The 27416-nt window shown below is 38.4% G+C and overlaps 1 protein-coding gene across 1 annotated transcript in view; it reads left to right on the top strand.

The window, feature by feature from the left end:
• The window catches only part of LOC136665545 (IQ motif and SEC7 domain-containing protein 1), a 126838-nt gene that overhangs the window by 72960 nt on the left and 26462 nt on the right, over positions 1-27416 (top strand). The window contains exons 3-4 of the mRNA XM_066643166.1: positions 20576-20864; positions 25019-25219. Coding sequence (XP_066499263.1) covers positions 20576-20864; positions 25019-25219 — 490 coding nt within the window. The remainder of the gene's footprint in view (positions 1-20575; positions 20865-25018; positions 25220-27416) is intronic.

The raw sequence follows: 27416 nt of genomic DNA, 5'->3' as shown, positions 1-27416 counted from the left end.
GACAAAGGTTAATCAGAGCTAAATAAACACAACCTGTGTGGAGAAATAAGAGTACTGCAGAAGAAAGAAAAACCAGAGGTTCTACTCCCTCGCTCCTCACTGCTGTGCACTCAGATTGAAGCGATCCCTGACTCATTCTCGTTTAAAGGAACAGTCGCTGAAAACTTGATAAGTAAAGTGCTGTGTTGTTTGATCCTTGTTGTGTTTTGACCCCAGAGAACTGTAAACTTGGAACTTGTAATGTGGAAATGTGGTATAATATGTCCCCTTAAAATACTCATGAAAGTAGAGGGAATAGAAGCCAATGGGCAGGTGCTGTTAATGTTCTAGATAAAGGGGCCACATTCTGATTTATTGTTGTAGTTTTTTTTCCTCCCAGAGGTCCCTTTATGCACCAGGGAGCTCAACAGCTGAACGGGAAGACATTTATTACAAGTTAAATGTTTGTAGACTTGCTTCCAAAATGTGCTTTTCCAAAAACAAGGGAATCATTATGGAATTTTCCCCACTTTGTTGCCGTCTCTAAGAATTGGTGTGGGCAGGTTCTGATGTTGGAAAGTTGGTTCTAGATCGCAGATGCCCTTCCCACTCGTTCTAGTTTGGTTTGTGTGTCAGATCCCAATGCTGGGGGCTTTGTGCCCCTCTAACTGACTCTAGGCATTGGGCATGATGACTTTAGACTCATGTGCAGTTCTTTCATTCTGTAGACAGCAGAATTTACACACGGAGATGACACACAGGGCCCTTTAATGGGTATTCTCCTCTTAAACACGGGCAAATGCATCTAAATGATTTCCCAATACCAACTGTCATCAGCCATGTGCCACAGAAGCTTAAATGAAGCGAATTGTTTCCAGTTTTAGATCTCCTCATTTGCATAAATATGCCGTTTCTCAAATTTGAATAGAAATGGACCCTTTGTCATGGCAAAAATGCTGTTCAGGCCTTTTTTCCGGCCTCTGGCACGTGCTTCTTATTTTTCTGGTTCTCTTTCACTCTTTCACTCCTTCTCTCGGCATGAAGCATCCCCCGCTCATTCTGCCCTGTCCACCTGTCTGCCCTTCATGAGCTGCAGCCAATAGCGGCACTCCTCTGGACCTTGTGTATTGGAATGAGGCCACACCCACCTCTCTCTTCCTCATCCCTTGCCTTACTCTAATTTCTTTCTCTCTCTCTCTCTTCTCTCCTGTCACTATTTACAATCTCCACCATCATTTTATGTGTGGTGTCAGCTTCACTGTCATCTTGCAGTGTGGATGACTATTTGCAAAACACCACTGAACTTTTCTTCTCTCTCTCTCTCTCTCTCTCTCTCTCTCTCTCTCTCTCTCTCCCTTGCCTTATCTTTCTCCAGTTCTCCTTTCTACCCTCTCAGAGATTCACATGCACTGTCAGCTCTTTGCCAGACACTGATACACCAATCTTTGCGCTTTTGAAAGCGAGGCTGGACTTAGACAGATGTAAGGCTGCTTTCTGAGAATGTGCCAGGATTAGGAGTGGGTGATATGGCAAAATATGATAGCACAACCTTTTATGATGATTTTTAAACCAGAATTTTTGGTACCACTTAAAAATAAGACTACACTTATTAAGGTTTACAAACGGTTTAAATCTGTATATTACATGTTTATTAATTAGGTTGTAAACACCTTAAAGATCATTAAAATAATTTTGAACTCAGAGACAGATGTGGCAACAATGACCTTTTTTGTCTAATAGTGAAAAATGTGTCAGAAAACTTATTGAAAATGCCAAGGATAAGGTCCTGAGAATGGGAATTTAGTCATGTCATAGTTTAAGGTATGCACTGCATTTCCATTAATGTCTAAAAACACATACAATCTGTGGGTATTTGATTAAACCGATACTTGAATGTATTAACAAATATGTGCTGAAGCAGATGAACGTAATGTTGACTGATGAAAAAGACAAATTAAAGTCAGTATTTGGCAAGATCTGAGATTTAACAGTGCAGATGGCTGTGGGTTCACTATTTGGCATATAACAGGTCAATGTTACACTGACTATCTGTGTGTTAATAAATGATTATCAATGTCTTTTATTGTCTTTACAAACTTATTAATAAACAGGTTGTAAACCATAGACCATTTATATGTGTAGTCTTATTCTACAGTGGTACTGAATCTCCTCTACTTTTCTGAAACAAGTGTTTGATTTGTGTGGTTAAAATTGTAAAATGTATTGTTGACCCTTCGGGAGGCACAGTGGTGCAGCAGGTAGTGTTGCAGTCACACAGCTCCAGGGGCCTGGAGGTTGTGGGTTCGATTCCCGCTCCGGGTGACTGTCTGTGAGGAGTTGGTGTGTTCTCCCCGTGTCCGCATGGGTTTCCTCCGGGTGCTCCTGTTTCCTCCCACAGTCCAAAAAGACACGTTGGTAGGTGAATTGGCGACTCAAGTGTCCGTAGGTGGGATATTCCAGACTTGCTGAAAACTGTTGCTTCTGATGTGGCTGTAGACATTTTTCGTGTAATCCGTATCCATGTTTCCAAGGGTGCCTCTTGCTTTGTTCTTAAGTTTTTTGCATACTGTAGTATATATTTATACATTAAGTTCCCTGCATTACGTTCATCTTCCTATATTTTTACAAATGCCTTCGATGTATTTTTCTTGCTTTTTGGATTTACTTACTATAACTTTGTCACTCTTGCATTGTTCCAGTCCTCAGTCAGCTCAATTCTGACTAAAATACATCTTGTAAAACTACTTCATCTGCTTTAGAGCTATATAGCAAGAATTTGAAGATGTTTTTTGTAGTTTTAAGTGCACTGTATATTTTTCAAGTAGTTTTTCCAACTAATAAACACAGTTTGTACTGATTGACTGATTAGAACATAGATTATGATAACGGGGAAAAAATCTACACGAAGAGCTGTAAGGGAGCAGTAAGGCCTGACTTTTTTGCTGAGCTGAGATCATTGATCTGACTCTCTGTAAAGAGCATCCATCAATGATGTTATTGACTGCAAAGATATGTGTTCTGTAGTGTGAGAGTGACATTATTGAGGGAAGGATTCATATAGTGGCCTGTTACGGAGCTCAGACAAAGGAAAAAGGTGAAAAGAAATGTCTTGATAGAATATTGGCAAATGCTCAACTCACTTTGTGACTAAGTGCCTTAATTAGCAGAACTTCAAAGCAGCCACTTCACAATTCCATATCAGCTTGGCACTTCATTTTATGTATGTTACTAATCGTGTATTATTAATTATTAATATTAGCTGTGTTTCAAAGTCTAGTAATAGATTACCCGCAGTTGCTGTTTGTTCCCTGTTGTCATAAGAAATGCTCAAAAATTCTTAAATAATTGGAATTTCTTTTGCTGTGCTGATTGTAAACAGTAAGTATATATATTTGGTTTGTATTTAATAAAGATGTTAAATGACTAAAAGACAAGTAAGTAATGCACACAAATTTGCTTCTTAAGTTATTTTCTTTTTATATTCATTATTCACAACCTATGAAATTTAAATCATCAAATGTTTTAAACCTGAGATTGGTATCATGTAACAAAAACACATTTGTTGGTGGAGAGGGCTGTGAATATGTTTGCTTTGTAGCAATAATAAGGGGTTATTTGACAATGCTAAAAGTCAAATGGAATTTTGCCCCATTTATTTTATCCATATGTGTAATAAAAAAATATTGAAAAACACTTTGGAAAATTTTGTTTGCATTAGAAGACCACGCTCGGATGTTTCGTATTATGTTGATGTATCAGTCAGTTGTTCACTTGCTGTGATACACTTAATCCCACTTAGGAAAAATTGATTGGAACAAAACTCAAGCCGGGAGTTTTTTGGACTGTGACATGTAGGGAAATTGATTAGGAACGACAGTTCAAACTGGATGGTAAAATACAGAAATATTTGTTTTCAAAAGATGTTTTAAGTGACAGGGCTCTTTTTGGCTTTGATTTCTTGCTTTGGATCCTGGCTATTCATCCTCAAATTATTTTGGTTCTCAAAGAATCTCGCCTTATTTTGACATCAGGCTAAAATGCTTTGCTGGTTCTTGCTACAAAATAGAATGTTATACACTCTCAGGAAAAAAGGTATGATAGAGGTACATTATTGGTTACTAAAGGTACGAGCAGTGTAAATGTACCTTTAAAAGTACAACAGTGTTTAAAATCCGGTTTTGTTCCTTAAAGATACAAAGGTCCAGAAGGAGAGATACAAGTTTGTAATCTTTATTTATTATAGAACTGTGTCACATAAAAAACATAATAAAAGTCCTGGAGATGAAATGGGGTGTATGAAATCAACACAATTTTAAAATCTACAATTATAATAAAATAAGGTACAATAATGTTCCCTAATTAAAGGTACAATATGGACCATTGAGGGTACCACCACAGAGAGAGCAAAATGTACCACCACAGTGACAAATTTTCTGACAGTGTACACAACCGTTCTGGTACATTTTCAGGTTGGTTTGCATTAGATGATAGTTATTTTTTTTTTTTTGTATTTTGAGTTTCTGTTCACAGCTTGTCATCTAGGGTCATGATAAAAAGAAAAAAAACAAGAAATTTAGTTGAAGATTGAGGTTAAGTGTGAGGTGCTCTTTATTTTCCAAACGTGTTAAGAGTTTTTAAGCCAGCTTTAGACAGCTATATTGGACTTATTGCCTGTTTGTAAGGACACAGGCAGTAAGGCAGTGTTACGTAGTGCTTAATGTGAAATGACACAGATTGGACAAACTCAGCCATGATATTCAGATGATATTCATGGAGGACCAGTTGCTAAAATGTTCTCCTGGCAAGGCCTCTCTTTAGTGAACATTGGTCTGAAATAAATATAGCACCATATGATCATTACTACTTATTGTCATTAATTTGGTGCAAATTATGACTGTAGTGCTGGGCGATATGAGCGCAAATCAATGTTACGGTTGTTTGTACATTTTACCATGATTATGATTATTCACTCATTGTCTGTAACTGCTTATCCAGTTCAGGGTCGCGGTGGGTCGAGGGCCTACCCGGTCCTTCCCAGGGTGACATATATATATACACACACACACACACATTCACACCTATGGACACTTTTGAGTCACCAATCCACCTACCAATGTGTGTTTTTGGATCGTGGGAGGAAACCGGAGCACTCGGAAAAAACCCACATAGGAAGAACACACCAAACTCCTCACAGACGGTCACCCGGAACGGGACTCAAACCCACAACCTCCAGGTCCCTGGAGCTGTGTGACTGCAACGCTATCTACTGCACCATCGTGCCGCCCATGATTAAGATTAATGAACGATTATTTGGTTTTTGTATTTTTACCCTGATAATTCAGTGACACCATTAAGCTCCAGTATTAAAGCTGGGATATTGATCCTCTCTTGTTTTTTGAGCGCTTTAAGGATATTTGGTGGGTGATTGTGCCTTGGTCGTTGAAACTGTTTTGTTTATTTTTTTTTTTTTGTCAGTGTTTACATGTGATTCTTTTTGTTCAGTGTCATCTTAATTAAAGTCAAAACAAAACATGTCCCAACAACAGACACTGTATCTTTCATTGGTACGAACTGCTCGAGTCGATCGGTCAGCCTCAGTGTTTAAGTTCTCCTCCATGTTGCTTCCATGTGGCAGATAGGGGCAGAATCTTGTGACTACAGTGTGATAGTGTGGTTTAAAAGGGACAGTACATAAACACACAGTGGGGACATGACAGAATTTTAAAAAAATTGATATAGACAGCATTACGTCAGTGAGAAGTTCTGAATGTTGGTTTTAATTTATTTTTTCGATTAATTGCCCAGACCTATGACTTGGCTGATTGAATTTGCCTGTTTGAGAACACAAGCAGAAATGCTTAGCCATGACACTAACGTAGCGTATGATATGTTTTAAGAGAGGGCCATTTTCAAGCATTAGAAGTTTACAGATTAATACAAAAATAAATTGAATTTGAAGTATCTTAAAAGTTATAGTGTGTCAAGAAAGGAAAAAATGTTTGAAGATTAGTATCAAGTTAGTTAACAACATATTATTAACGTTTAGCAAGTACATAGTACGTTAAACAAGTACATGCTGGAAACACAAGATCAGTGTGACAGAAAATGGCTATTATGCAGCCTAAAATGTATATCCTGTTTAAACCTACTGAGTATCGGGATATGCTTATGTAACATTTAGCAACACGGCCTGTATTCGGCGAAAATGTTTCTGGAAAAAGAAAAAGCACTGGAAAAGAAAAAGCACCATCACTCTCTCCCTAATTTAAGGGTGAGGTATTGACAGAGTTGATACTGTGCTATGTAAAATGTAGTGGAAGATAGGAAATTAAATGTTTACCTCAATAATGATATTGTATCATCATTGCCCCCTCAGTCAGGATTACAGTGCAGTGTTCATGGTGATTTGCATCATAAAATGTTTCACACGGTGGTGCGCGTGCTGCTTCTCCGCTTTAAAATATGTCCCAGTGACGCTTTCACGCGCTGTCTCTCTGCTTTACCTGTGATAGAGCAGTGAGTCTGCACAACACCCCACTGTCTCACTCCGCATAATGTGATATCACACACACACACACAGACAAACGCAGAGTCTCAAAATATACTCAATTAAACACGGATGACTCAGAGAGGTTACAGTTCTTTTTTTAAGCATCAGCTGAAACCATATGGGTCTCAGCGTGATTACGGAGTCAGTTTCTTTATTAAAACGGCCACTTTCACAATAGCCTACAGACATACACGTAAATATACACACACTTTCACACAAACACACTGTTAAATATGCAACACATACGTATCAGGGACGACCAGAATGCACTTTCTGAAAATAAAATACTCAAATAATATCCAGCTCAAATTATATTCACATAATATCAATGCTTGTTTGTAAATGCAGTTCAGAATATATCAGATTAGCAGCTGTTATATATATAAATAGTCAGACCAAAACTGATGTAGCCTTCTGCACACTCTGTGGCAAAGTTTGTGGAGTGTTCAGCCAGTATTTCTTCTAAAATTAAGGGTATTAAAAGATTCAGGACCTCAAACGGCACTTCATCTCATCTTAGGGGTATAGAACGTTACTTGGCACAAATAATGGTGAAATAAAATTCATGGGTTTCTGCTCCAGAACATCTTATGCTTTTCAAGGGCTGGGCAATAATTCAATATCAATATATATCACAATATAAAATGTTTCAATAACAATGATGTGATTTTATACACATGTCCAATATTTCCATTTATATCATTTACAGCATCAGTCACTGTCTGACGTTCATTACAGGGCAGTGCCATCAATTTTAAAATTTGTTCAAAAATATTAATATTGACAAAGCCAAGATGTAGTTGTTTGATGGTGTTGTCATGTTGCTTTCAGTTCTTGGCAGATTTTCTGTGGCTTTTTTATTGTTCATATCAATTTAAGAATTATATCGTATTGACTGAAGTTAAGAAATATATTGTGATATATATTTTGGCCCTATCATTGAGCTCTGTGCTTTTCTTAGAAGGTAAAGAAACATTAGTAGCTTCACAGTAGCTTCACATAGAACCAAGATAATCATGTACTTCAGTTACTCAAGCCAGCCCTATTTCAAGCATAATACATACATACACACACAAACACACACACACACACACACACACACACATTCTCTTACACACATACACATCCATTCATGGACACTGCAGTGCATCATCCACTCTCAGGGCGACTGCTCCATTCATCAGAGCAAGGTTGTGCCAGTTCTGGGGCCCCTAAGGGCCTCCATTTGGTGCCTGTGCCCAAAGCCGTCGCTCCAAGCCTCCAAATCCACTCCCACCATGACTGCCAGCACTGACCGAAGTAGGTCTAGGAGCCTCCACCATTGCCACCATTTCCACCATCACTGCTATTACCATATAAATCACAGTCTTTCATAGTTCACCATATTGATGGGATCTGAAAAAAAGCACTCTTTGACTTTCTTATTTTACTAAAAAGCCTCCTAAAACAGAACTCTAATTCAGTCCTCAGTGTAAATGGTAATTCATTTGCAAGATACGCCTTGTTGTCACAGGAGAGTCTGTCATGAAATTGTAAGAGACAAAAACAAATAAAGTAGTGTCGCTGTCACACAGCTTCATGGTCCAGGGGTTGTGGGTTCAAGCCCCACTCCAGGTGACCGTCTGTGAGGAGTTTGGTGTGTTCTCCCCGTGTCTACATGGGTTTCCTCCAGGTGCTCTGGTTTCCTCCAACAGGCCAAAAACTCACATTTTCAGGTGGATTGGTGACTCAAAATTGTCCACAGATGCGAGTGTGTGGGAGTGTGTGTCTTCTTGCGACCCCTCCAGGGTGTGTTCCCATTGTGCACCCAGTGATTCTGGGTAGGCTCCGGACCCACCGCGACCCTGAATTGGATAAGCAATAGCAGACATTGAATGAATGAATGAAAATTAGGTTATTCACAGGTGCTGTGTGCATAAGTCCACTATATAAAACTTAATAATAATAATAATAATAATAAAAATAATCCCAACAATAATCCAAAAATTAATCTTGAATGTTTTACATAATAATACATAACATAGGTGAGCAGAGGGGTTAAATATAAAAGAGAAAAATAGGACATTGTCCCTTTAAAGAATGTTGCTGTTAGCCGTATCACACTGACAGCAGACATACTAACATATGCATGCGTCAGCCATTTGAAAATTTGACGTGCTCACAGTTACGTTGACATATGCAAGTATGTTTTTTGAAATGCTCACACAATCGCAGAGGGAGACTGATTAAAGCATGTACTCAAAAATTGGAGTCTCCAGCCAGACAAACATGTGCCCTGAGGCTTTCCAGTGGGATGAGAAAGAGAGAGAGAGAGAGAGCGAAGGGGGTGGGGTGGTATTTTCCTTTATTTTCCCTAAAATCAGCTATTTTTTTGTCAAGACTGGCAGAGTGTGATGCATTCTTTCACTACACCACAGGAGAGTGTCTTAACCCCTATTTGTGATCTTTGGGAGGTCTTTGCCACTCTGTAATTCACCAGTAAACTGGCCCGCTGTGTCTGTGGCTAGTCATGCCATAATAAAATCTAATAAATATATAAAATAGCTTATATATACATTCTTGAAGGGAAAATCTACAATTTTTGGGGGATTTTATATATATATATATATATAATTATAAGAAATAAACACTTGAAATATATCAGTCTGTGTATGTAATGAATGAGTATAATATATAAGTTTCACTTTTTGAATGGAATTACTGAAATAAATCAACGTTTTCTTGATTTCCTAATTTTATGACCAGCACCTGTGTGTATATGTGTGTGTGTGTGTGGTTAACCATAAAATCAATATATAAAATAGTTATATTAAACATAAATAATTTAAGGATATATATATATATATATATATATTCTTGAAGGGAATGTCTACGCATAGCAGGAATAGAGCAATATTCTGGTCTAGGTTTGTGCTTTTCAACATTCCCTTAGAAGGAGTTCTCTTTGTCTAAAAATACTCCAGATGCCATGAGGACAGAGAGAAAGAGTGAGAGGGAGACAGCCTAGCATAACGGATGGAAATGGTTGTTTTTTTAGTCATTTACAGACGCTGAGGCTTTGTAAACACATTAGACCTGTTTGCAGCATGTAAACAGACTAGTTGTCTATTACACTGATTGTCTATCGATGCACTTGATGTGATTCGGCTGCTGGGGTTTGGAAAGACCTCAGGAGTAAGGTGGCTAGTCCGGAGAGCAGCTGTGTAAGTGGCCCGTAGTGCTGTATGCAGTAGAAGGTTGATTTTGTGTTTGTGGGTTGCTGTGTGAGGTGCCACTCACACAAATTAATTGGTGTATAGATTTACGCTGAGCTAGCCGAGGATCGAATTCAGCAAGGCCTCTGCTACTATTGATTAATCTCTCTCACTCTCTCTCTCACTCACACACACACACACACACACACACTTTTAATACGACGACTAATTATTATGTTATAAAAGCCCATGCTTTACATTAAATGATGACAATAATATTATTGATAATAATTATGTAAATATTTGTCTCTACATCATTAATAACAGCAACAAAATTATACACTATGCAATTTGCATGATCCTGACGTGTAATTATGTTCTATTATCATGCTCTTTTACCTTTGCTTGCAAGAACTGCCTTAAAAGAACACTAAGTAAGATTTGGTATTTTTACTCCTGGGCTCCCCCTAGAGTAACAGTGTAAACCACTTTTACAGCAAAGTCTTGTAATCACAGGGAAAGAGAAATTATTTCCTACCCTCCTCCAAAAGTTGTGCATTAGTTTCTGTGGTGCTGAACTTGAAGTAGCAACAACAGAGGTTCTATTCTCTGTACTACAGCTCAGCGGAGCATCACAATGAATTGAACTGGTAAATAGAGAGATTTAAATATGGTAAACATTCAGGAGTTCATGAGTATTGTGTTATTAGGTTTAATTCCAAAGCTTATTAGTTACAACAATTTTGAATTTTGAATGTTGGAGATCATTATAATCACACTATTCCAAAATGCTATTCATAAAATGAAAACATGTTCATCATTCAGCCCTTATCTGCCCATTTCAGTGGCTGGACCAAAGTAGAATGTTTTTAGAATGTTTAAAGGTGCAGTTAATGACGTTCTGCCAGTCATGATAGAGCACCAGAATCTCAGACAAAAAGGAAACATTTCATATTCAGCCATGCCTCCATTCTCATTGATCATACAAGCACAGTGGAGCACAACAAGAGCAAATCCTACCTACTCCAGCCATTCATTCATGTACTTACTCGTAGAGTAGAAGAAACACAAGTTCAGAGCCGTGTTGGAAGCCTTCAGCAGCTCTTAGGGAGCTTTCATATCTACTTTGTTTGGTCCAAAACAAAATAGTACGCGTGAAAGATGCACCAGACCAAGGTCCGGACCAAAGGACCTAAATTTGATCAGAACCAAAAAGATGGTATTGGTTCAGATAAAAATGTGTTGTGTGTTGCTGTAGTAAAAATTAATAATAAGTAACATGTACAAATGCAATTCCCACTGTGTTACTTCTGCTTTCTCATAAACTGCATACTGAGTTGGGTATAAAATACTGCATTATTATCAGAAGTGTATTCAATTCTCCACAAGGTAAAGAGCAGTCAGGGGTGGTCGGGGGATGCAGCATTAATCAGACAATGCAATGAGTTCATCCATTTAAGGTTTATCCAAAAATGTGAATTAGAATCTGGTAAATTAACAAACTTTTAACACAAAGTTTTTTTAATGCACTCGCTGAATTAAAGTGTGAACCCAGAACCTACTGGATCAGATGTACACAGTGAAACAAAAACTGGTCCAGACTTTCAGGTGTGAAAACGCTCTTAGTGTCCTCCATCTCAGAAAATACAGAGAGTGAATATTTGGACAAACGCTGTGTGCCGGACCTGCTATGAAAACGGGAAAAAGCAAAGAATAACACAAACACAGTGGGTGTGACTTCATTCTCTGCTCAGGACACCTTTACTTCAGTGTGTCTTTATCCTGAAATTAGTTGTTTACTGCTATATCAATGCGTATAATGTCAGATATTACAGCTTTTAAATGATTTCTGGGGAAAGGAAACCAGTGCATTCCAGCGTTAGAATCTCATCCTTACTGTGAAATGTGGTGGTGGTGGTGGTATAATGTGTTGGCCCTGTTTTGCTCCATATGGGCAAGGACTAACTAGCTATTATTTGATGGAACAATGAACTCTGAATTATACTCTGAAGTGACTACTGAAGGAGAATGTCAGGACCTTGGTGCATGAAGATACTCTCAGAAATATGTGGGTTAAAGAGCATGACAACAAGCCTAAACACAGAAGTCATTTGACCAACAGAATGGTCAAAACAGGATAAGCCATAATCTGATGGTGTTTGAGGTCATATTTATGTAGAAATAAAGAAAATTTGAAAGGTTTCACACACTTTTAAGCACCGCTGTATATAGTCTAGTGTTTATTGACCTCAGCTTTGTGTCTGACACAAAGAGGATTACTGTGATGATTCATATCCTCCTTGTACCCCTCAGTAAGTGTCTAATTTACTTTGAGTTTTTGTCTTGTTGCTGCAAATAACAGCTCTTGCTGTGTTTAGAAAGGTGCTATATTTTTAGATTGTCTCTAGAAGAGTGCTGATATAAGATGGTGTTAATGAGCTGTTGTAGGGTTAGGAACTCACTGAACCAGCTGACTAACAGAGGACTCTTCTGAGGATTCAGTTCTTGGTTCTGTGGAGCATTAAATGCAGTGTTTTGTAAAGACTTTTCAAGTGCCCCCAGAAATTGATTTTTATTTCTGTGCTGTTGACAATGGGATTGGCCTATTTTTCACTTCCATTGGATTTTAGAAATCTGTAATTAGGACCTCTTGTCTCATACACTTTCAAACATTCTCTCTCTCTCTCTCTCTCTCTCTCTCTCTGATCATAAGCTTAAGGTCACCTTGTAGATACTAGAACTAAGTGTTAGCTATGTAGCCCGACTCTCTGGTAGCTTCATCAGAGGACCTCTGGCTTCAGTTCACCTATGTGGATGGTTCAATACGGAAATAAGTTAATGGCATAAGAAACCCCACATTGTTAAGACATTAACACTAATGCTCCTAATTGTTCATTAATTAATTCATTAATTTTCTGTAAATGCATCATCCTGTTCAGGATTGCAGTGGGTCCAGGAACACACACTGGGCAGGGTGCTAGTCCATCACAGTCACTCACACACTCACCTGTATGCATATACACATGTAGGTCTGGATTTTTTTTTATCCCTTAATAGTAAAAACCTTCATTTAAAAACCGCATTTTGTGTTTACTTGTGTTGTCTTTGACTAATATTTAAATTTGTTTGATGATCTGAAACATTTAAGAGTGATAAACGTGCACAAAAATAAGAAATCACAAAGGAGCCTACCCTTTTTCACACCATTGTATGTAGGGCTGTGTCACACCCTCATCCTGTCATGTCTTTTTTCCCTGCCATGTGCTCTCTCAGCACATGGCTCTGTTTGTTGTTGCCCTAGTCCCGCCTTTGTTCCGCCTCCTCGTCTGTGTCTCATTTGTTACCCTGCCCCCTCGTTGTCTGTCTCAGGTGCGTCTCGTCTGTGTTTTGTATTTAAGTCCCCTTCTCTCACTTTCTCTTGTCAGACATTTCACCTTGGTTGAGTTCCTGACAGGCTGCTTCAGTGAAAGAATTTCTCATGCTGTTTTTTAACTGATTCCAGTGCTACACTACTAATTTTCCCATGGAATCGTCCTGAAATGTTCCTTTCAAGGCTGCTCCATGACTCGGTGCTGGTGGAGGCAGTTGGGCTTCGATAGCTGGATTATAGGTAGCTAGATGAGATCTCAATTTTCCGATCTCCCTGTTTCACAGCAAATTCTGGTACAGAATTTGTGTCCCTTTTATAAAACGAAGGCTGACACTCAGCTGTTCAGATGCCAACAGCTGGGAAAAATTACACTCCTAACCTTTTTATGATTTTTTTAAAACAAATTTATTTAACATTCATCACACACACACACACACACACACACACAGAGACCACAAGTGTAAAACAAGAAAGAACATTCAATGAAAGGGAAAACGTATACACTGTGGTGGTGATGGTTCTTGCCCTTTGTTGTGGTTGGCTGTTCAGTAGCGCATGGTATAACCGTATTGCAGACAGTGCAACAGAACTACATATATGCACACATTTGCATGGCCAGCCCACCCACCAGCATGTGTTTTTGGATGCAGACACAAGCAAAAAACTGCAAACAGTAACCCAAGGCAGAGATTAAAAGCACAACCCCTGGACCCTGAAGCTGTTTGTCACTGCGACGCTACCTGTTGTACCTTGCCACACGTATTAAACAAAACACTTTTTTTTCCAAAAATGTTTTCACTTAAACCGCGATGCATCAGCTGTCCTGGCTCCCAAATGGTGAATGAACTCCCACTGACCGTGTGGACAGCAGACCCTCTCACAGTCTTCAAACGCAGACTGAAGACCTGTCTCTTACCAAACTACAAAACTGAGCACTAAGTATTTGTTGAAGCTCGTTGTGTTTGCACTTATTCTGTACTTAACTCTTTATCTTCTTTCTAGGTGAGAACACGGATTGTTTGTGATCACGCTTGAGCTGTGTTAATTCTAATTTTACTTTCTAGGTGTCAGCACTGGCCTTGCTCTGGCAGTGTCTCAAGCTGAAGTGTATTTTGGACTGTAACCTATATGTACTAACTGGAATACAAACTTGACCAAACACAGAGCACTTATATAAGTCAGTCTGGGTAAGAGTGTCTGCTATATGCCATAAAGGTAAGTGTAAATTAATAAAATTTCAGTTTGAGATTGTGGTTTGAAAGATGATTCTTCCAACTCTGAACAGGTCTATAATACGGATTTCACACTTCCCTAGGCTTGCAGACACTATTGTACACGTAATGGGTTAAAGAGCCGTGGTATCTCTGCCAGACATCCTGGACACTAACCTCGGCTGCAGTCTGAGCAGAGCTTTTAATTAACCCTCGTTCAATTAATCACACAGGATCATTAATTATAGCCACCGCTGACCGGTTGTGTCCTTGTGAAAATGACTACTCTATCTATCCCTTTCTCTTTTCCCTGCCTTTCCTCTTTCTCTCACCCTTACATTCTGTGCTGTGTTACAATTGAACTCTGACTCTCATCTCGGTCCATCAGGAGGAGAACAGCCATTTGATTCCTCTGTTGAGGTCAGTAACAGTTTAGTGTAATTATAATGACGTTATGCTTTAAAGGACTCTATCCTTCAGAGTAAGTGACAGGTTAAAGCCTGTATTAAACATCTTCACTGAAGTATTAAATTAATTTATAGTTGTAGTTGACTTTAGTGACTGTCTGTTGGGTGGATGTTTAGAGTGACACAAGCCTGCTCCTCACTGTAGCTCAGAGTGAAAGTCCAGTTCATTGTACTGATGGCCAGTCGTACACAGAAGTGTTGTGCTTAGGAATTAGGACTGACAAAATACCAGAATTAACTTTATTAGGACTTGATGAATAAATCAGTTGTCCAGTATTGTCTAGCTGTTAAGTATGACCTGCTGTCAACTTATAATCTTCTCAATAGGAAGAAGTGGCTCAGGTTCGGGTTCTGAATTTTATGTTGACTGTCATAACATCTCCAAAAAACTGGTCTGAGATTATTACAAAACAATCTTCTGATGCTACCTATGCCACTTCTGATGTTAAGGGAAAACCTTAGATTTTTATACGGAGGCCAAGTATGAATCATCCTGTTTCAATATATACAAAAATACATAGTTAACTGGTGCATTTGTACTTAAAACAGCCTCAAACAGGGAACTGGACATCATACATCCTCTGGCCAACCTACATTTTTCACCTGCACAATTTGAGCCACATACAGGCTGAATAAAGTATAAAAGTATAAGCCTGTTTAAAAAAATTAAACCTATGAAAAGCTGTAATATGGAATTATTAAACACAATGAGGTATTGAAGAATCACTGAACTTTCAATAATGGATGAACTGAAATTATTCATTCATTCATTATCTGTAACCGCTTATCCAGTTCAGGTTCACGGTGGGTCCGGAGCCCACCTGGAATCACTGGGCGCAAGGCAGGAATACACCCTGGAGGGGGCGACAGTCATTCACAGGGCGACACACACTCACACCTGTGGACACTTCTGAGTCACCAATTCACCTACCAATGTGTGTTTTGGACCATGGGAGGAAATCGGAGGTCCCTGGAGATGTGTGACTGTGACACTACCTGCTGCACCACCGTGCCACCCCAGAACTGAAATTATAACTAACAAAAATATTTGACAGTAAATGGTAAAAATGGCAGTTTTGGTTTAAGTTAAATAAACCTAAATATCGCTTATGCACCAGAATGTATCTGCTGCACCATGTAAGGTGGACTGTCACCATAGTAGAACATTTGAATTAAGAATCGTAGTATTGTAATATATATATATATTATTTGTGTTTTTGGTCCGGGTTGTGTCCAGATTTTCTGCTTCATTTCAGCATTTCAATGCATCACTTTCAATTCATTGTAGTTGCTGAGAGCTGGGTTGTGTGGTGAAGATTAAAGCGGTTCTCTTACAGACTGCTGTGATGAAGGGGAACAAAGTGACTGGCTAAGTTAAAGTGGCAGATGAATTTTGTTTTTGGACTTCTCCATGCTCTTACCCATGGAGCTGGATGGAAAATGGACCACAGAAATAAATTTAATGCAAGGTACTTCGTCTTGGCATGCTTCATGTAAGAAGGGGTGTTGTATATGAGTCAGCCCTAGGGTTGCAAAGGGGTGGAAAATTTCAGATACATTTCCAGTAAATTACTGGTAACTTTCCATGGGAATTTTAGCTTGGGATCTTTGGAAATATTCAGAAATGTAATCTTTCCATGGACATTTTGGGAATGTTGGGAATTTATGGGAATTTATTGGAATTAATAGGATATATATTGGATAATTTAAAGGAACTATATCATATACTATCATCAATGTAACATTTTTTTGCCAACAGCAGACATGCAAGCATAATGATGCAAATAATAACAATGACACCTGTGATGTCATAGTTGATGCATGTAGCATTCTTCTGTTAAATAAAATGACAAAGTGTAAACGCACTAAAGCTTAAACACTAAAGGCATCTTCAAATTGTTAAATAATAATTAATAAGTATTCATTCTTGGTTACAGAAACCCATTGAGGCAAAAGAAATATATAGGGAGCTAGCCTTTGCTAGCGCTAGCTTTGGTAAACTAGTCTCTTAAATGAAATTGCTCATTCAGCTTTTCTAATTTACCAGATAGCAGATAGTAAACTGTGAGATTATGCCTTGATTTAATAGTTGCTTAAATTTTTCAGTGCTATTACTGTCAATAAAGGTAGTCCTTTTATACAAATATGTGCTTTAATGGTGAGTGTCAGGTTTCTAAAAATCATCTGAACATATGCTGTACATGTGATGGAGGAATGAACAGTGCAGGGGGTGTGGTCTCAGTAGGTCTTCAGTGTGTGATGTGCCATGTGCATGGGATTGAGGAGCAGCTTTGCTATTTGACTGTTTTGGTATCATATCTAATTATTTTAGATTATTAAAGATTATGCTTCAGTGTATTTTTTTTTACCAACTATATGTAAGTTTCTCACCTTTAGCTTTGAATATTCATGTTTTATTCACATTAATTTCCATTAATTCCCACGGTCAATTTACCAACTTTGAAAATTTCTAGAAATGTGTAACCGTAGTCAGCCCAAATGCACACATGCTTTTACTCATTTGAAATGCTTTTTGCAGTAAAATATAGCTACATTATTATGTTCTCACACACACACACACACTCAATGTCGAGTAATTGTAGGCTACACCTGCCTTTTGTACTGCTTTTTAGAGGCAGCCATAGGAAACGGTATAATTACAGTTTAGGAAAGCTGCTCTTAAATGTATTGTGACGTCTGTTCTCTCTGATCGTCACTTAGCTGCACTCTCATACAATAGATAATACAACAAACTGCTTGAGGAAGTGTGTTTTCAGTGCTGTAGTAAAGTGTGCTGTTGGCTGTGTGTGTGTGTGTGTGTGTGATGCCCTATGGGAAGGAGGCAGTGGGAAAATATTCAAGTTCATGCATCATACACACAAATACACCCACCCACTATGATTGGTTGGAGTACAACCAATCTGGACTTGTTTTTGTATCGTAGGTTAATGGATCCACACACACACACACACACAAAACCCACAAACTAATATGAGCACTCTTTGCCTAATACTCTTTAAACTTTACTGTTTATATTTGCAGTTTAATTTTATACTCCAGTAGACCAAATCAGAGCACTTTACTTTTAAATGTAATATTGCTGGGATGGATAACTCAGATACAGTCCATGTGAAATCAATCATAAAACCAGGGAAAGCGACTCAAAAAGTGTCCCTAGGTTTGAGTGTGTTTTGCCCTGTGAGGGACTGATTCCCCTCCAGGGTGTGTTCCCGCCTTGCGCCCAGTGACTCCGGACCCACCGCGACCCTGAATTGGATTAGCGGTTTCAGGTAATTAATGAATGAATGAATGCTTTACATCCCATGGATGTTTGGATCATTACCTCTCTTTCTAATGATTAACATTGAACCTGCTAATGTTAGGCTCATGTGCTTCTGCTTCAGCGTGTCTCACTGTAGTTCATGGTCTCTATGGAGATCATATGAGCTGTGTGTTTATAGTTGACAGTCTGTGGCCACAATGCGTGCAAGTTCAAGTTAATGTACTAATTATCAGTAGTGTTTTTGAGCTCCTGGACATATAGTGTATGTAAGTTTAAGAATGCAACACCAGAATTTGAATAAGAATGGTATGTAGAAATATTATTTTGTTAAGATTGGATGGATAAGAAGATAACACTGCAGTTATTAACATCTATGATATTATATTTCCAATTTAGAGAATAAATCTACATATATTTTTGAAAGATTGCATACATTTATGTGTGTTTGTTTTAAAGCCCCATATAAAGTCTGGTTATTTTGTGGTGTGTATGTATATACACCTATATATAGCCTTCTGTGTTTGTGAGTGTGTGAGAAGCAGAAGTGTTTGTGTGCTACTTCATGTGCAGGTCTATGGTAATTCAATACACTTCAACATGAAGACATGAAATCATAGAAGAAGGGTAAATATAGCTGTAGACGTCAGCTTCTGTTAAAGTTTTTGCACGTTCCTGTCAGATAAGGGCTTCTTTTAATGCACTGTTTGTTGTCGCTGCTGGGCGCATTGTGTGGTTGCTAATGCTGTGCTGCTATGTTGGTGGTTACCAGCCCCATGTTGTGAAGAGACGTTTGTTATACTCAGAGAGAGAGAGAATGAAAAAGTGCAGGATGGATGGTTGTGTGTTGAGATGTGTAGTACTACAGCTTATTACTTACATAGTGTCAGAACCAGAGAATATAGTGCACTAATTTGCAGGAAGCCTACTGGGTCATAGAGCGCTTCGCCAGCACGATCCTGCTGACTCAAGAATGACTAAAGAGCACACTGGGACCTGCGATTTCTACCATGCAAGACACAGACCTAACAGAGAGATAACTGGAATTCTGTGTGAATGTGTGCGTGTGTGTCCTGAAGAATGTGGTTCCACCGGAAGAGGAAACTCCCACGTAGAGCCAGAGCCTACATGTGAGTATGAATAAAATACTTAAAGGAAACCCTTGTGACTATCTTTGGCAGTGCCTGTGGGCAGTTAAATCCACTCTTACAAGAACAGGCTCCTATCCCTTTCAATGAAGAGAGGACTGAACTTGATATTGATATCCTTTGAAAAAAAAAATCATCATAAATCACTTAAAGTTGGACAAAGCAGGCATATGTTCAGTAGGAATGGACATTCCATTGTTTAGGTTTCAGACACGCTATGTCTAATTTTGTATGTATTTATATATATACAAATGGATCAGACAAAGCAGTGCTGCTGGAGTCCAAAAACAGTTTCTTTTGCTGGAGTGATAAATAAGTTTTGTAGTGGTTTCTTAGTTGTATCTTAGATATTGCTGTATTTTTTAAAAAATGTCAGAATATAACGAAATGTATTCCTACAATCTCATTCCATCTGCAGTTCCTCATAGATCCTTGTGTTATTCTGTTTTGTTGTGACAAGTAAATTGATTTCTAAAGACCGTCAGAGATATCGAGCAGATTGTGTTGTTAGCAATGAATCATTCAAACTGTATTATTATAACTAATGCAGAGTGCAGAGGAGGTACAGCAGCTTGGCTCTGCACTCCTTTGTCCATAGTATCTCTCTCTCCCTCTCTCTCTTTCTTTCCCTCTCCCCCCTATGCTTTCTTTTTCTCTGACTCATCATCTGGTGACTCAAAGCTGCAAAGCTGTCGCTACCCATGGTTCCTGGCTTCTCTCACATGACAGAGTGGTGCACATGGCTTTTTTTTTTTTTTTTTACACCGTCTTCTCTTTTCCACCTCCCTCCTCCCTGTCTTATGCTTGTTCTTGCTCTCTCTCTCTCTCTCTCTCTCTCTCTCTCTCTCTCTCTCTCTCTCTCTCTTTTCTCCATCCTCTCTTATGTTCCATACGTTCTCCTCTAGTTCCTTAGGTTCCTCTGCAGATCATCTGTATCTAGGCCAGATGGCTAGGTCCAGGCTGGGCCACACGTGGGGCTAATGTTGTGTTGGAATGCTAATGTTGTTTACACAGTATGTTTCGTCTGTGTTAGCAGTGTTTGGATTTTTTTTTCCATGTCTTGTTGGCAACATGGTGACTTTGTTGACAGATGATAACCTTGTGTTACCTCTCTGGCTTTTTTTTTCTTACATTTTTTTGTAATTTTACAGTGAATTAAAATATAATTTTACAGTTGTTGCACTTTGGTCATTACAGCAGATTTGTAGGTGAATTTCTCTGCTAATGAGTTTCAGTGACCTTCAAGCAGGAAATATTTCAACAAGGTTTACAAAACAGGTGTTTCAACGTGTATATTCAATAGAAGAGCTTGAGAATTAAAAGGACATGCGCTCACTCTCTCTCTCTCTCTCTCTCTCTCTCTCTCTCTCTCTCAGTGTGGAGGGTGATCCACAGTGTGGGGATACAAGCAGTTTTTCGGACAGCTCCTGCAATCAGGGCCCATACCTGGGTGGGTCGGAGCGCTACGGGAAGCCTACTGGAGTTCCTGCAGCCACCCAGGGTCCTCCTGTGGCCCCCCCAAGCCCTGCCAGCCTGGCCTGGGCTCAGCGCTCTCGCCTCCAACCTGCCAGCCTGGCTCTCCGTAAGCAGGAAGAGGAGGAGAACAAGCGCTGCAAAGCGCTCTCAGACAGCTATGAGCTCTCCACAGACCTACAGGACAAGAAGGTGTGTGAAAGGGAATGTGTATGGGTGCATGGGTGGGCAACATATCATAAATTTAAGATCTCCATTCTTGACGAGTATGAAAATGTCTTGACAAGCCATTGTCATTATATATAATACCACAGTGTCTACTTTGTGAACAAAACCACATGGGTTTTGTTAGTAAACAGTAGCAACACATTGAGGTTTGTGGGTTAATTAACATAAATTGATAAATGAATATAATGCCATAATTATCAGCTACTCATAAATATGCAGAGTAGGCATTGCCTTTGCACTGATTCCAATACACTACCTTTATACACACATCATATTATACTGTGCGTGTGTAATTTATTAGGAATGTGCAAAATATTAAATATCATATCTGATACCTAAATTATAAAGAAACATAGTACAATATTGATTTAATCCAGATTAAAAAAAAAAAAATATATATATATATATATATATATATATATATATATATATTTATTATATGTGTATTTTGCTTGGGGTATAATTAGAGAAAATAATATATATTATTGATTCAAAGCATTTCTTGTAAATGGCTTGTCGCACGCTAACTCACTCACCCATTCATTCATGAATATTCATTCACTCACATTTTCACTCATTTTCAATTTATGATTAAGAATTGCACTCTTTCTCACATACTTACAAATAGGTAATGCATTACAAATGAGTGCTACTGTGATTTGCATCAACTTTTGTGTCCTAATTATGACTATTTAATTAAACACATTCAAATGTCACCATGTTTTTATTATTTAATCCTACTGATAGCTGTAGACGTCTTTACTATCACATTATTATTTTGCAATTACCCCAAAATCTGACAGTTTAAATTATTGTATTACACAGATTTAAACAAATAAATAAATAAATAGTAGGTGTGAGGCACCAGAGTTAAGGGCTTTTATTCTTACATTCTGCAATGAATTCTTTTATTTTGACACAATATAGCTTTTTTAGAGTGGAGTCTGGCTGCAGACAAACTAAACGGGAAACACATGACACACACTCTAGGCTGCATGTAAACACCAAATAAATAATTTGAATAATGCTATTAGATTGATTTAATTTTTTTTTCACCTCATAAATGAAATCAAGGAATATAGGCCACCGTGAACTAACATTAAGGACAAGAAAGAATGCAAAGAATGTGGTGTTTTCAAAAATGTTGAGTACATTTGCATGTTCTTGGCTAAGTACAGTCAGTGAAATTATTTATTCCAGATGTCCTATTTGTTAATACTTATTTTAAGAAACCTTCAATACAATTGCATCAGTATCATGCTTGAGGAGGTCATTTATTTACTGTGTAGCATGAAGCTCCAATCTGCAGCCAGGTAGTTCTTGCTTTTGACACTTTTCTCGTTTCTTCTCCTTAAACAGACAAGTGTATCTATAATATGATAATTATTCATAATTATTGTTTGTATATACAGTAGAACATTCAATCCCTTCAATACAGTACATTCACCAGTGTTAATTCAAAACTAATAGTGTTAAATTAACACTATTAGTGTAATAATTTAACACCCTCAATGTTAAGTTAACACTAATAGAGGTGAATTTACTGTGAAGAGATACACAAAGTGAGAATTTGAATGTGTAACATATTTTGTAACAACTCAACTAAACAATTTTAGATTAATTTTCTCTAAGAATCAGTATCCAGAGTGGATTGGTCACTTCTGGCCACATTTAAGTCAGTTTAATAAAGTAAGTATGGTGCCAGTAGTGAATCAATCAGTGTATTGAATTCATGAATGAATTTAACATGAGAACACTTTCCCTTTAAACCTAATGGGTGACCTAATTCCTCTCACTGAGACTAAAAATGCCATTATCTTTTCCAGCTAAATGAATTCTAATTCATGCATTCTAATGACACAAGATGTAATAAAATAACTTCACTCCCCATCCAACCTCATTTAAGATCTATGCTAGCTATAGCTTTGAGTTTGATATCTCCATAAATATTCATGGCACACATTTTAAAAGGTTTGTTGGAAGGAAGCAGTATACTTCAGCACACTTTCCTGTGACTGAAAACAAATTAATCATCAGAGCAGGAAAGGACGTTTGTGTCAGAGTTGCCCCTGTCTCCTGAGTCTTGGTCTCATCTCTCTGGTTCTGTTTTCCTCCTTGGTTTCCTTCTGTTCGTCATCCGCATGTGGTCTGAATAGTTTACTCACACTTGTCTTTGTCTCTGCTTTTCACGTGACAAAGACCCACTCCTGTCATATGACCAGCCCCAGGTGTTCCTTATTAGCTGCATTCCAAAGCCTAGGCTGCATTTCTCAATGGCTACATCATAGAAGGCTCTTCCCATGTGAAGTGTCCTTCGTGCACAGCCTAGAAATGCAGCCTTCATGGGCCTTAGTTACCTACAATTATTTGCGCAAGTATGGCGCAAAGGAGAAAATAAACAAGACATGGTGAAAAACAGCGTCAGAAGTTTCAAGAGTGGAGTTTGTTTACCTTGTAAAGTGTAAAATAATTAAATAATTAAAATATTTGTTGCTGTACCACATTTAGTCATATTACAATACCATAGATTTCATATATTTTATCTAATAGTACTTCTCAATTAAAGTAGTTGTTCTCTATTAAATAGTAGTATTTTTTTCTCACCTCTTTATATTTCATATCATATGCCTAATTGTCTCTTTGCTCTTTTGTCATGTAATTTCTTTTATGTTGTGTATTTATTTAGATGTTGTTTTATGTAATGGGTAATTGTGTGTTTTATTTAGAAAATGCCACAGTTCTTCCTCGTTCCTCGTCTCTCCTTGCACGCTTTCAGTATGTTACCAGGAATAACTTAACTGCTGTTATTGGATCACATGAAAGTGTTAAATTAAGTAAATGTAGAAAACAATAACAAACATTCAGCTAAGCACATGACCAAAATGAATACAACTAGATAAACAGTGCATCATCTTTACTACTGCTCCTGAGCTGAAGAAATCTGCACGTGTTTCTGCCTCACTTTTGGCTCTGGTATATGTTCTGTCAGAATGCTGTAGCTAAGAATATTTAATAACCTACGGGACCCCCATCTTTGTAAAGGTTTCTACATATGGATGAAGAGAATGCATTTGTAGGCAGAGGATGGACTGACACATTAATGTTATCTAAACCGGTCCAGTCCATACAGCTCATATAAACATAGCACCATGTAACAGAGAATCCGTTAATGTCTCCTGTGTTCATCCTGTCCTGCTGCAGTAATGTGGAGAGTTTGTCTGTTAGGCATTATGCCAAACCTCCTTCCATCAGTCCTGATTATGTGTAGAACAAATGCAGCAAGGTATTATGGGAAAATCAATACAATAAATGCGTATTGTAACAGGCCACAAAATGTTGTAGATCATCTGGTAGACAGAGGGTAGCTTGTGACATAATGTGGAGATTAACAGATAATTCATTTTCATTGTGTTATTACTGTCTCATTTCAGCATTTGGATACCAGAGCATTATGCATATGACTGAATCATCTCAGTGTTTGATGGGGGGCTGGGTTTTCTTCCTAATTAAGAGTTGGGAAAAAAAATTCATTCATTCATTCATTATCTGTAACCACTTATCCAGATCAGGGTGGGTCCAGAGCCTACCTGGAATCATTGGGCACAAGACAGGAATACACCCTGTAGGGGGCACCAGTCCTTCACAGGGCAACGTGTGTTTTTGGACCGTGGCAGGAAACTATTACATAGTGTTCCTTTAATGAGGAGTTTGTCCACCTTTGCTACAGTAACGTCTTTTCTGGGATTGCTTTACACTAGATGATGGCATATTGTTGCACTTGCAATAAGAGAACTGGTGAGATCAGAGAGATGTGTGGGACTTGATTACATTCCACATCATTCCAAAGGTATTGCCTGGTGCTCCACCTCTCTACAGAACACAGCTCCTCGATGCTCCATTGCCCAGTGCTGGGTTCTGTAAACACCTCTATCTGACACTTGACAATGGCGTGGTGTGCAGCTGCTTCAGGAAATTTGCATACTTAATGAAGCATTTGTGTCTCCACTGAGTACATCTGAAAGTACCTGAATTCACTGATTATAAAATGTGTCCACAAACATCTGAACACTGAGAGTATTTGTAAGTTTTGAGTGAATAAGACTTTTTCTCTCTTTCAGGTGGAGATGTTGGAGAGAAAATATGGCGGTTCCCTCCTGAGCAGGCGTGCAGCACGCACCATCCAGACGGCATTCCGGCAGTACCGCATGAACAAGAACTTCCAGAGGCTGCGCAGTTCTGCCTCGGAAAGCCGCATGACTCGACGCATCATTCTTTCTAATATGCGCATGCAGTACTCATTTGACGAGCGTCAGCCACAGGTACAGTGCTAACCTGCTTACCTCACTTACCCCAAAATATATGATGGCTGGTTTCACATGTCTCTGAAGAAGCAGTTTATAATTAGAAGAGACTATTGAGAATATTTTTCTGCTGCCAGCATTAAATCATTAAAATATATGGAGTCATTCTTAGTTTTTAAAATTCTTCATACTAAATAACTCAATGATATTTGGAACGTTCTTCCAAGTTTAACGCCACTGAGAGCTACTTCACATTGGTTCTTAATCCTGGACCTGGTTGCCCTCTGCCCGGCATGTTGTAGTTTTCTCCTCACTCCATCACACTCACAAAAAAATGAGTCCTCATAGATTTAGCAGTACTTTACCAATATCAGTTTTCCATTATATAACATTATATAAAAACTCATGTGTAGGTTCATTGGTCATTTTGGATAGCAACTGAAAAAATGATACAGTAAGACCTTGCTTTAAGAGTTTTATTCATTCTGTGACCAAGCTCGTAACTCAATTTGCTCATATATCAAATTAAAATTCCCCAATAAAATGAGTTGAAAAACTATTAATCCGTTCCAGCCCCCCTCCCAAAACCACACCAGCTTTTTTTGTTACATGTTTTAAATAAGAAAATTTACATTATAAATAACAAATAATGTATAAAAAAATAATAGTACATAATAAAAGAGAGTGTAAAGAAATAACCTGGTTTTATTGGCCTTGAAGATCAGACAAAGATTTTGGCGAAGGAGGTTGGGGGAGTTTTCCATTCGTGCTCTATCGCTTAATTTACATGCAACACCGTTAATGCTACAATGCTATAATAAAAACTGCGATACGACTAAGATTCTTGCACGACAAGACAGAGCCGTCACTAGAGTTTAATAATAAGGGAAGCTAAGCTTTAACCAGGGGGGTCTGGGGTAATTGCCTCATAGCAGAAAGGAGCACAAGGAGCTAAGATAACATTAGTTTTATCTATAGTTACCTGTAGTTCTCAGTGTTTCAGCTCTGACCTGCTGCTCTTGATGCCGCCACAAAACAAAGTGCTGTAGGAGGGACTGTGACTCTATTGGCTGCACACTGAATGATGGACAGATAACCCTGGCTGTTGATTGGCTAAATAACGGTGAAGACCAATGAAAATCGTGTTCTGTTTAGGCGCCATGCACAATCTGGCCCTCGCTCCGACTGAGAGAAAGCTGTGTTTCTGCCTCAAGCATAAATGTGTGACCTCAAAAAAAAGAAAAAGTAACAAAATGCGTCCCATATCGGTTCAAAATGGAACGCATCTTTTATTGTCCAAATATGGGACAATACCATAGTTTACGGGACTGCTGGTAACAATATGTGTGCGTATTCTGTGAAAAAGCAACACAGACCTATAGCCAACGGCTCACTGGAGACAGAAAACTGCTCGAAACTCAGATCTCCGCTCGCATCTCAAAGCAAAAAAATCGACCGAGCAACCACTCGTACCTCAGAACATTCGTAAGTTGATTCACTTGTAAGACAAGGTCAGTGTGTTTACATTTTAAACAAAGAATGACATCTTAACAACATACCTTGGGACACTACCACTAATTAATACTGAGATAATTCATTCCTGCACATACATGTAAACATCCGTAAATGAAATTTGTGATTAGCCAGACTTATGTCTCCACCCATCTTAGTGTAATCTGGCACAAATAGTGTAGCACATGTGGCTCCCAGTCTGTGTAGTCTGTTCAGCCCCATGATCTTAAGTAGTGAGAGGCGACAATGTCTATCCCAGTACCATTCATGTCACTGCAGAAGTCCTTTGCTGACAGCAAAATGTGTAATGAGCGTGATGTTTGCATGCTTATAGAAGCTAGTCAACAGCATTTGTTGTTTTGTAGTGTTGACTGTTGGCCTGTCAAAGTCATGAAATCTAGGCTGACAGTGAATTGTCATATAAATAATTAATCATAAACAGCTACAACAACAATTCTATTGTGTGCTTCAATGGTGAGTAACAGTTTGGCTGTGTGAATCAGTTTGAGTTAGGTGTAAAGCAGTCCCATCTCGGCCAGTTCATGCTTCTTATTACATTTTGATGCTGCTTTTGTTTTTGTAATTATAATCATACACAAGATAAAATGTAAAATATCCTATGCCAATTCATTAGAGCTTCACATAGGGCCCACAACACTGTTCCTACCTGCAGCCACCAAAATTCCTGTTGAATCCTACAACT

This window comes from Hoplias malabaricus, chromosome 14 (assembly GCF_029633855.1).
Source record: "Hoplias malabaricus isolate fHopMal1 chromosome 14, fHopMal1.hap1, whole genome shotgun sequence".
Classification (NCBI taxonomy): domain Eukaryota; kingdom Metazoa; phylum Chordata; class Actinopteri; order Characiformes; family Erythrinidae; genus Hoplias; species Hoplias malabaricus.
This window is presented reverse-complemented; position numbering and strand designations above follow the sequence as displayed.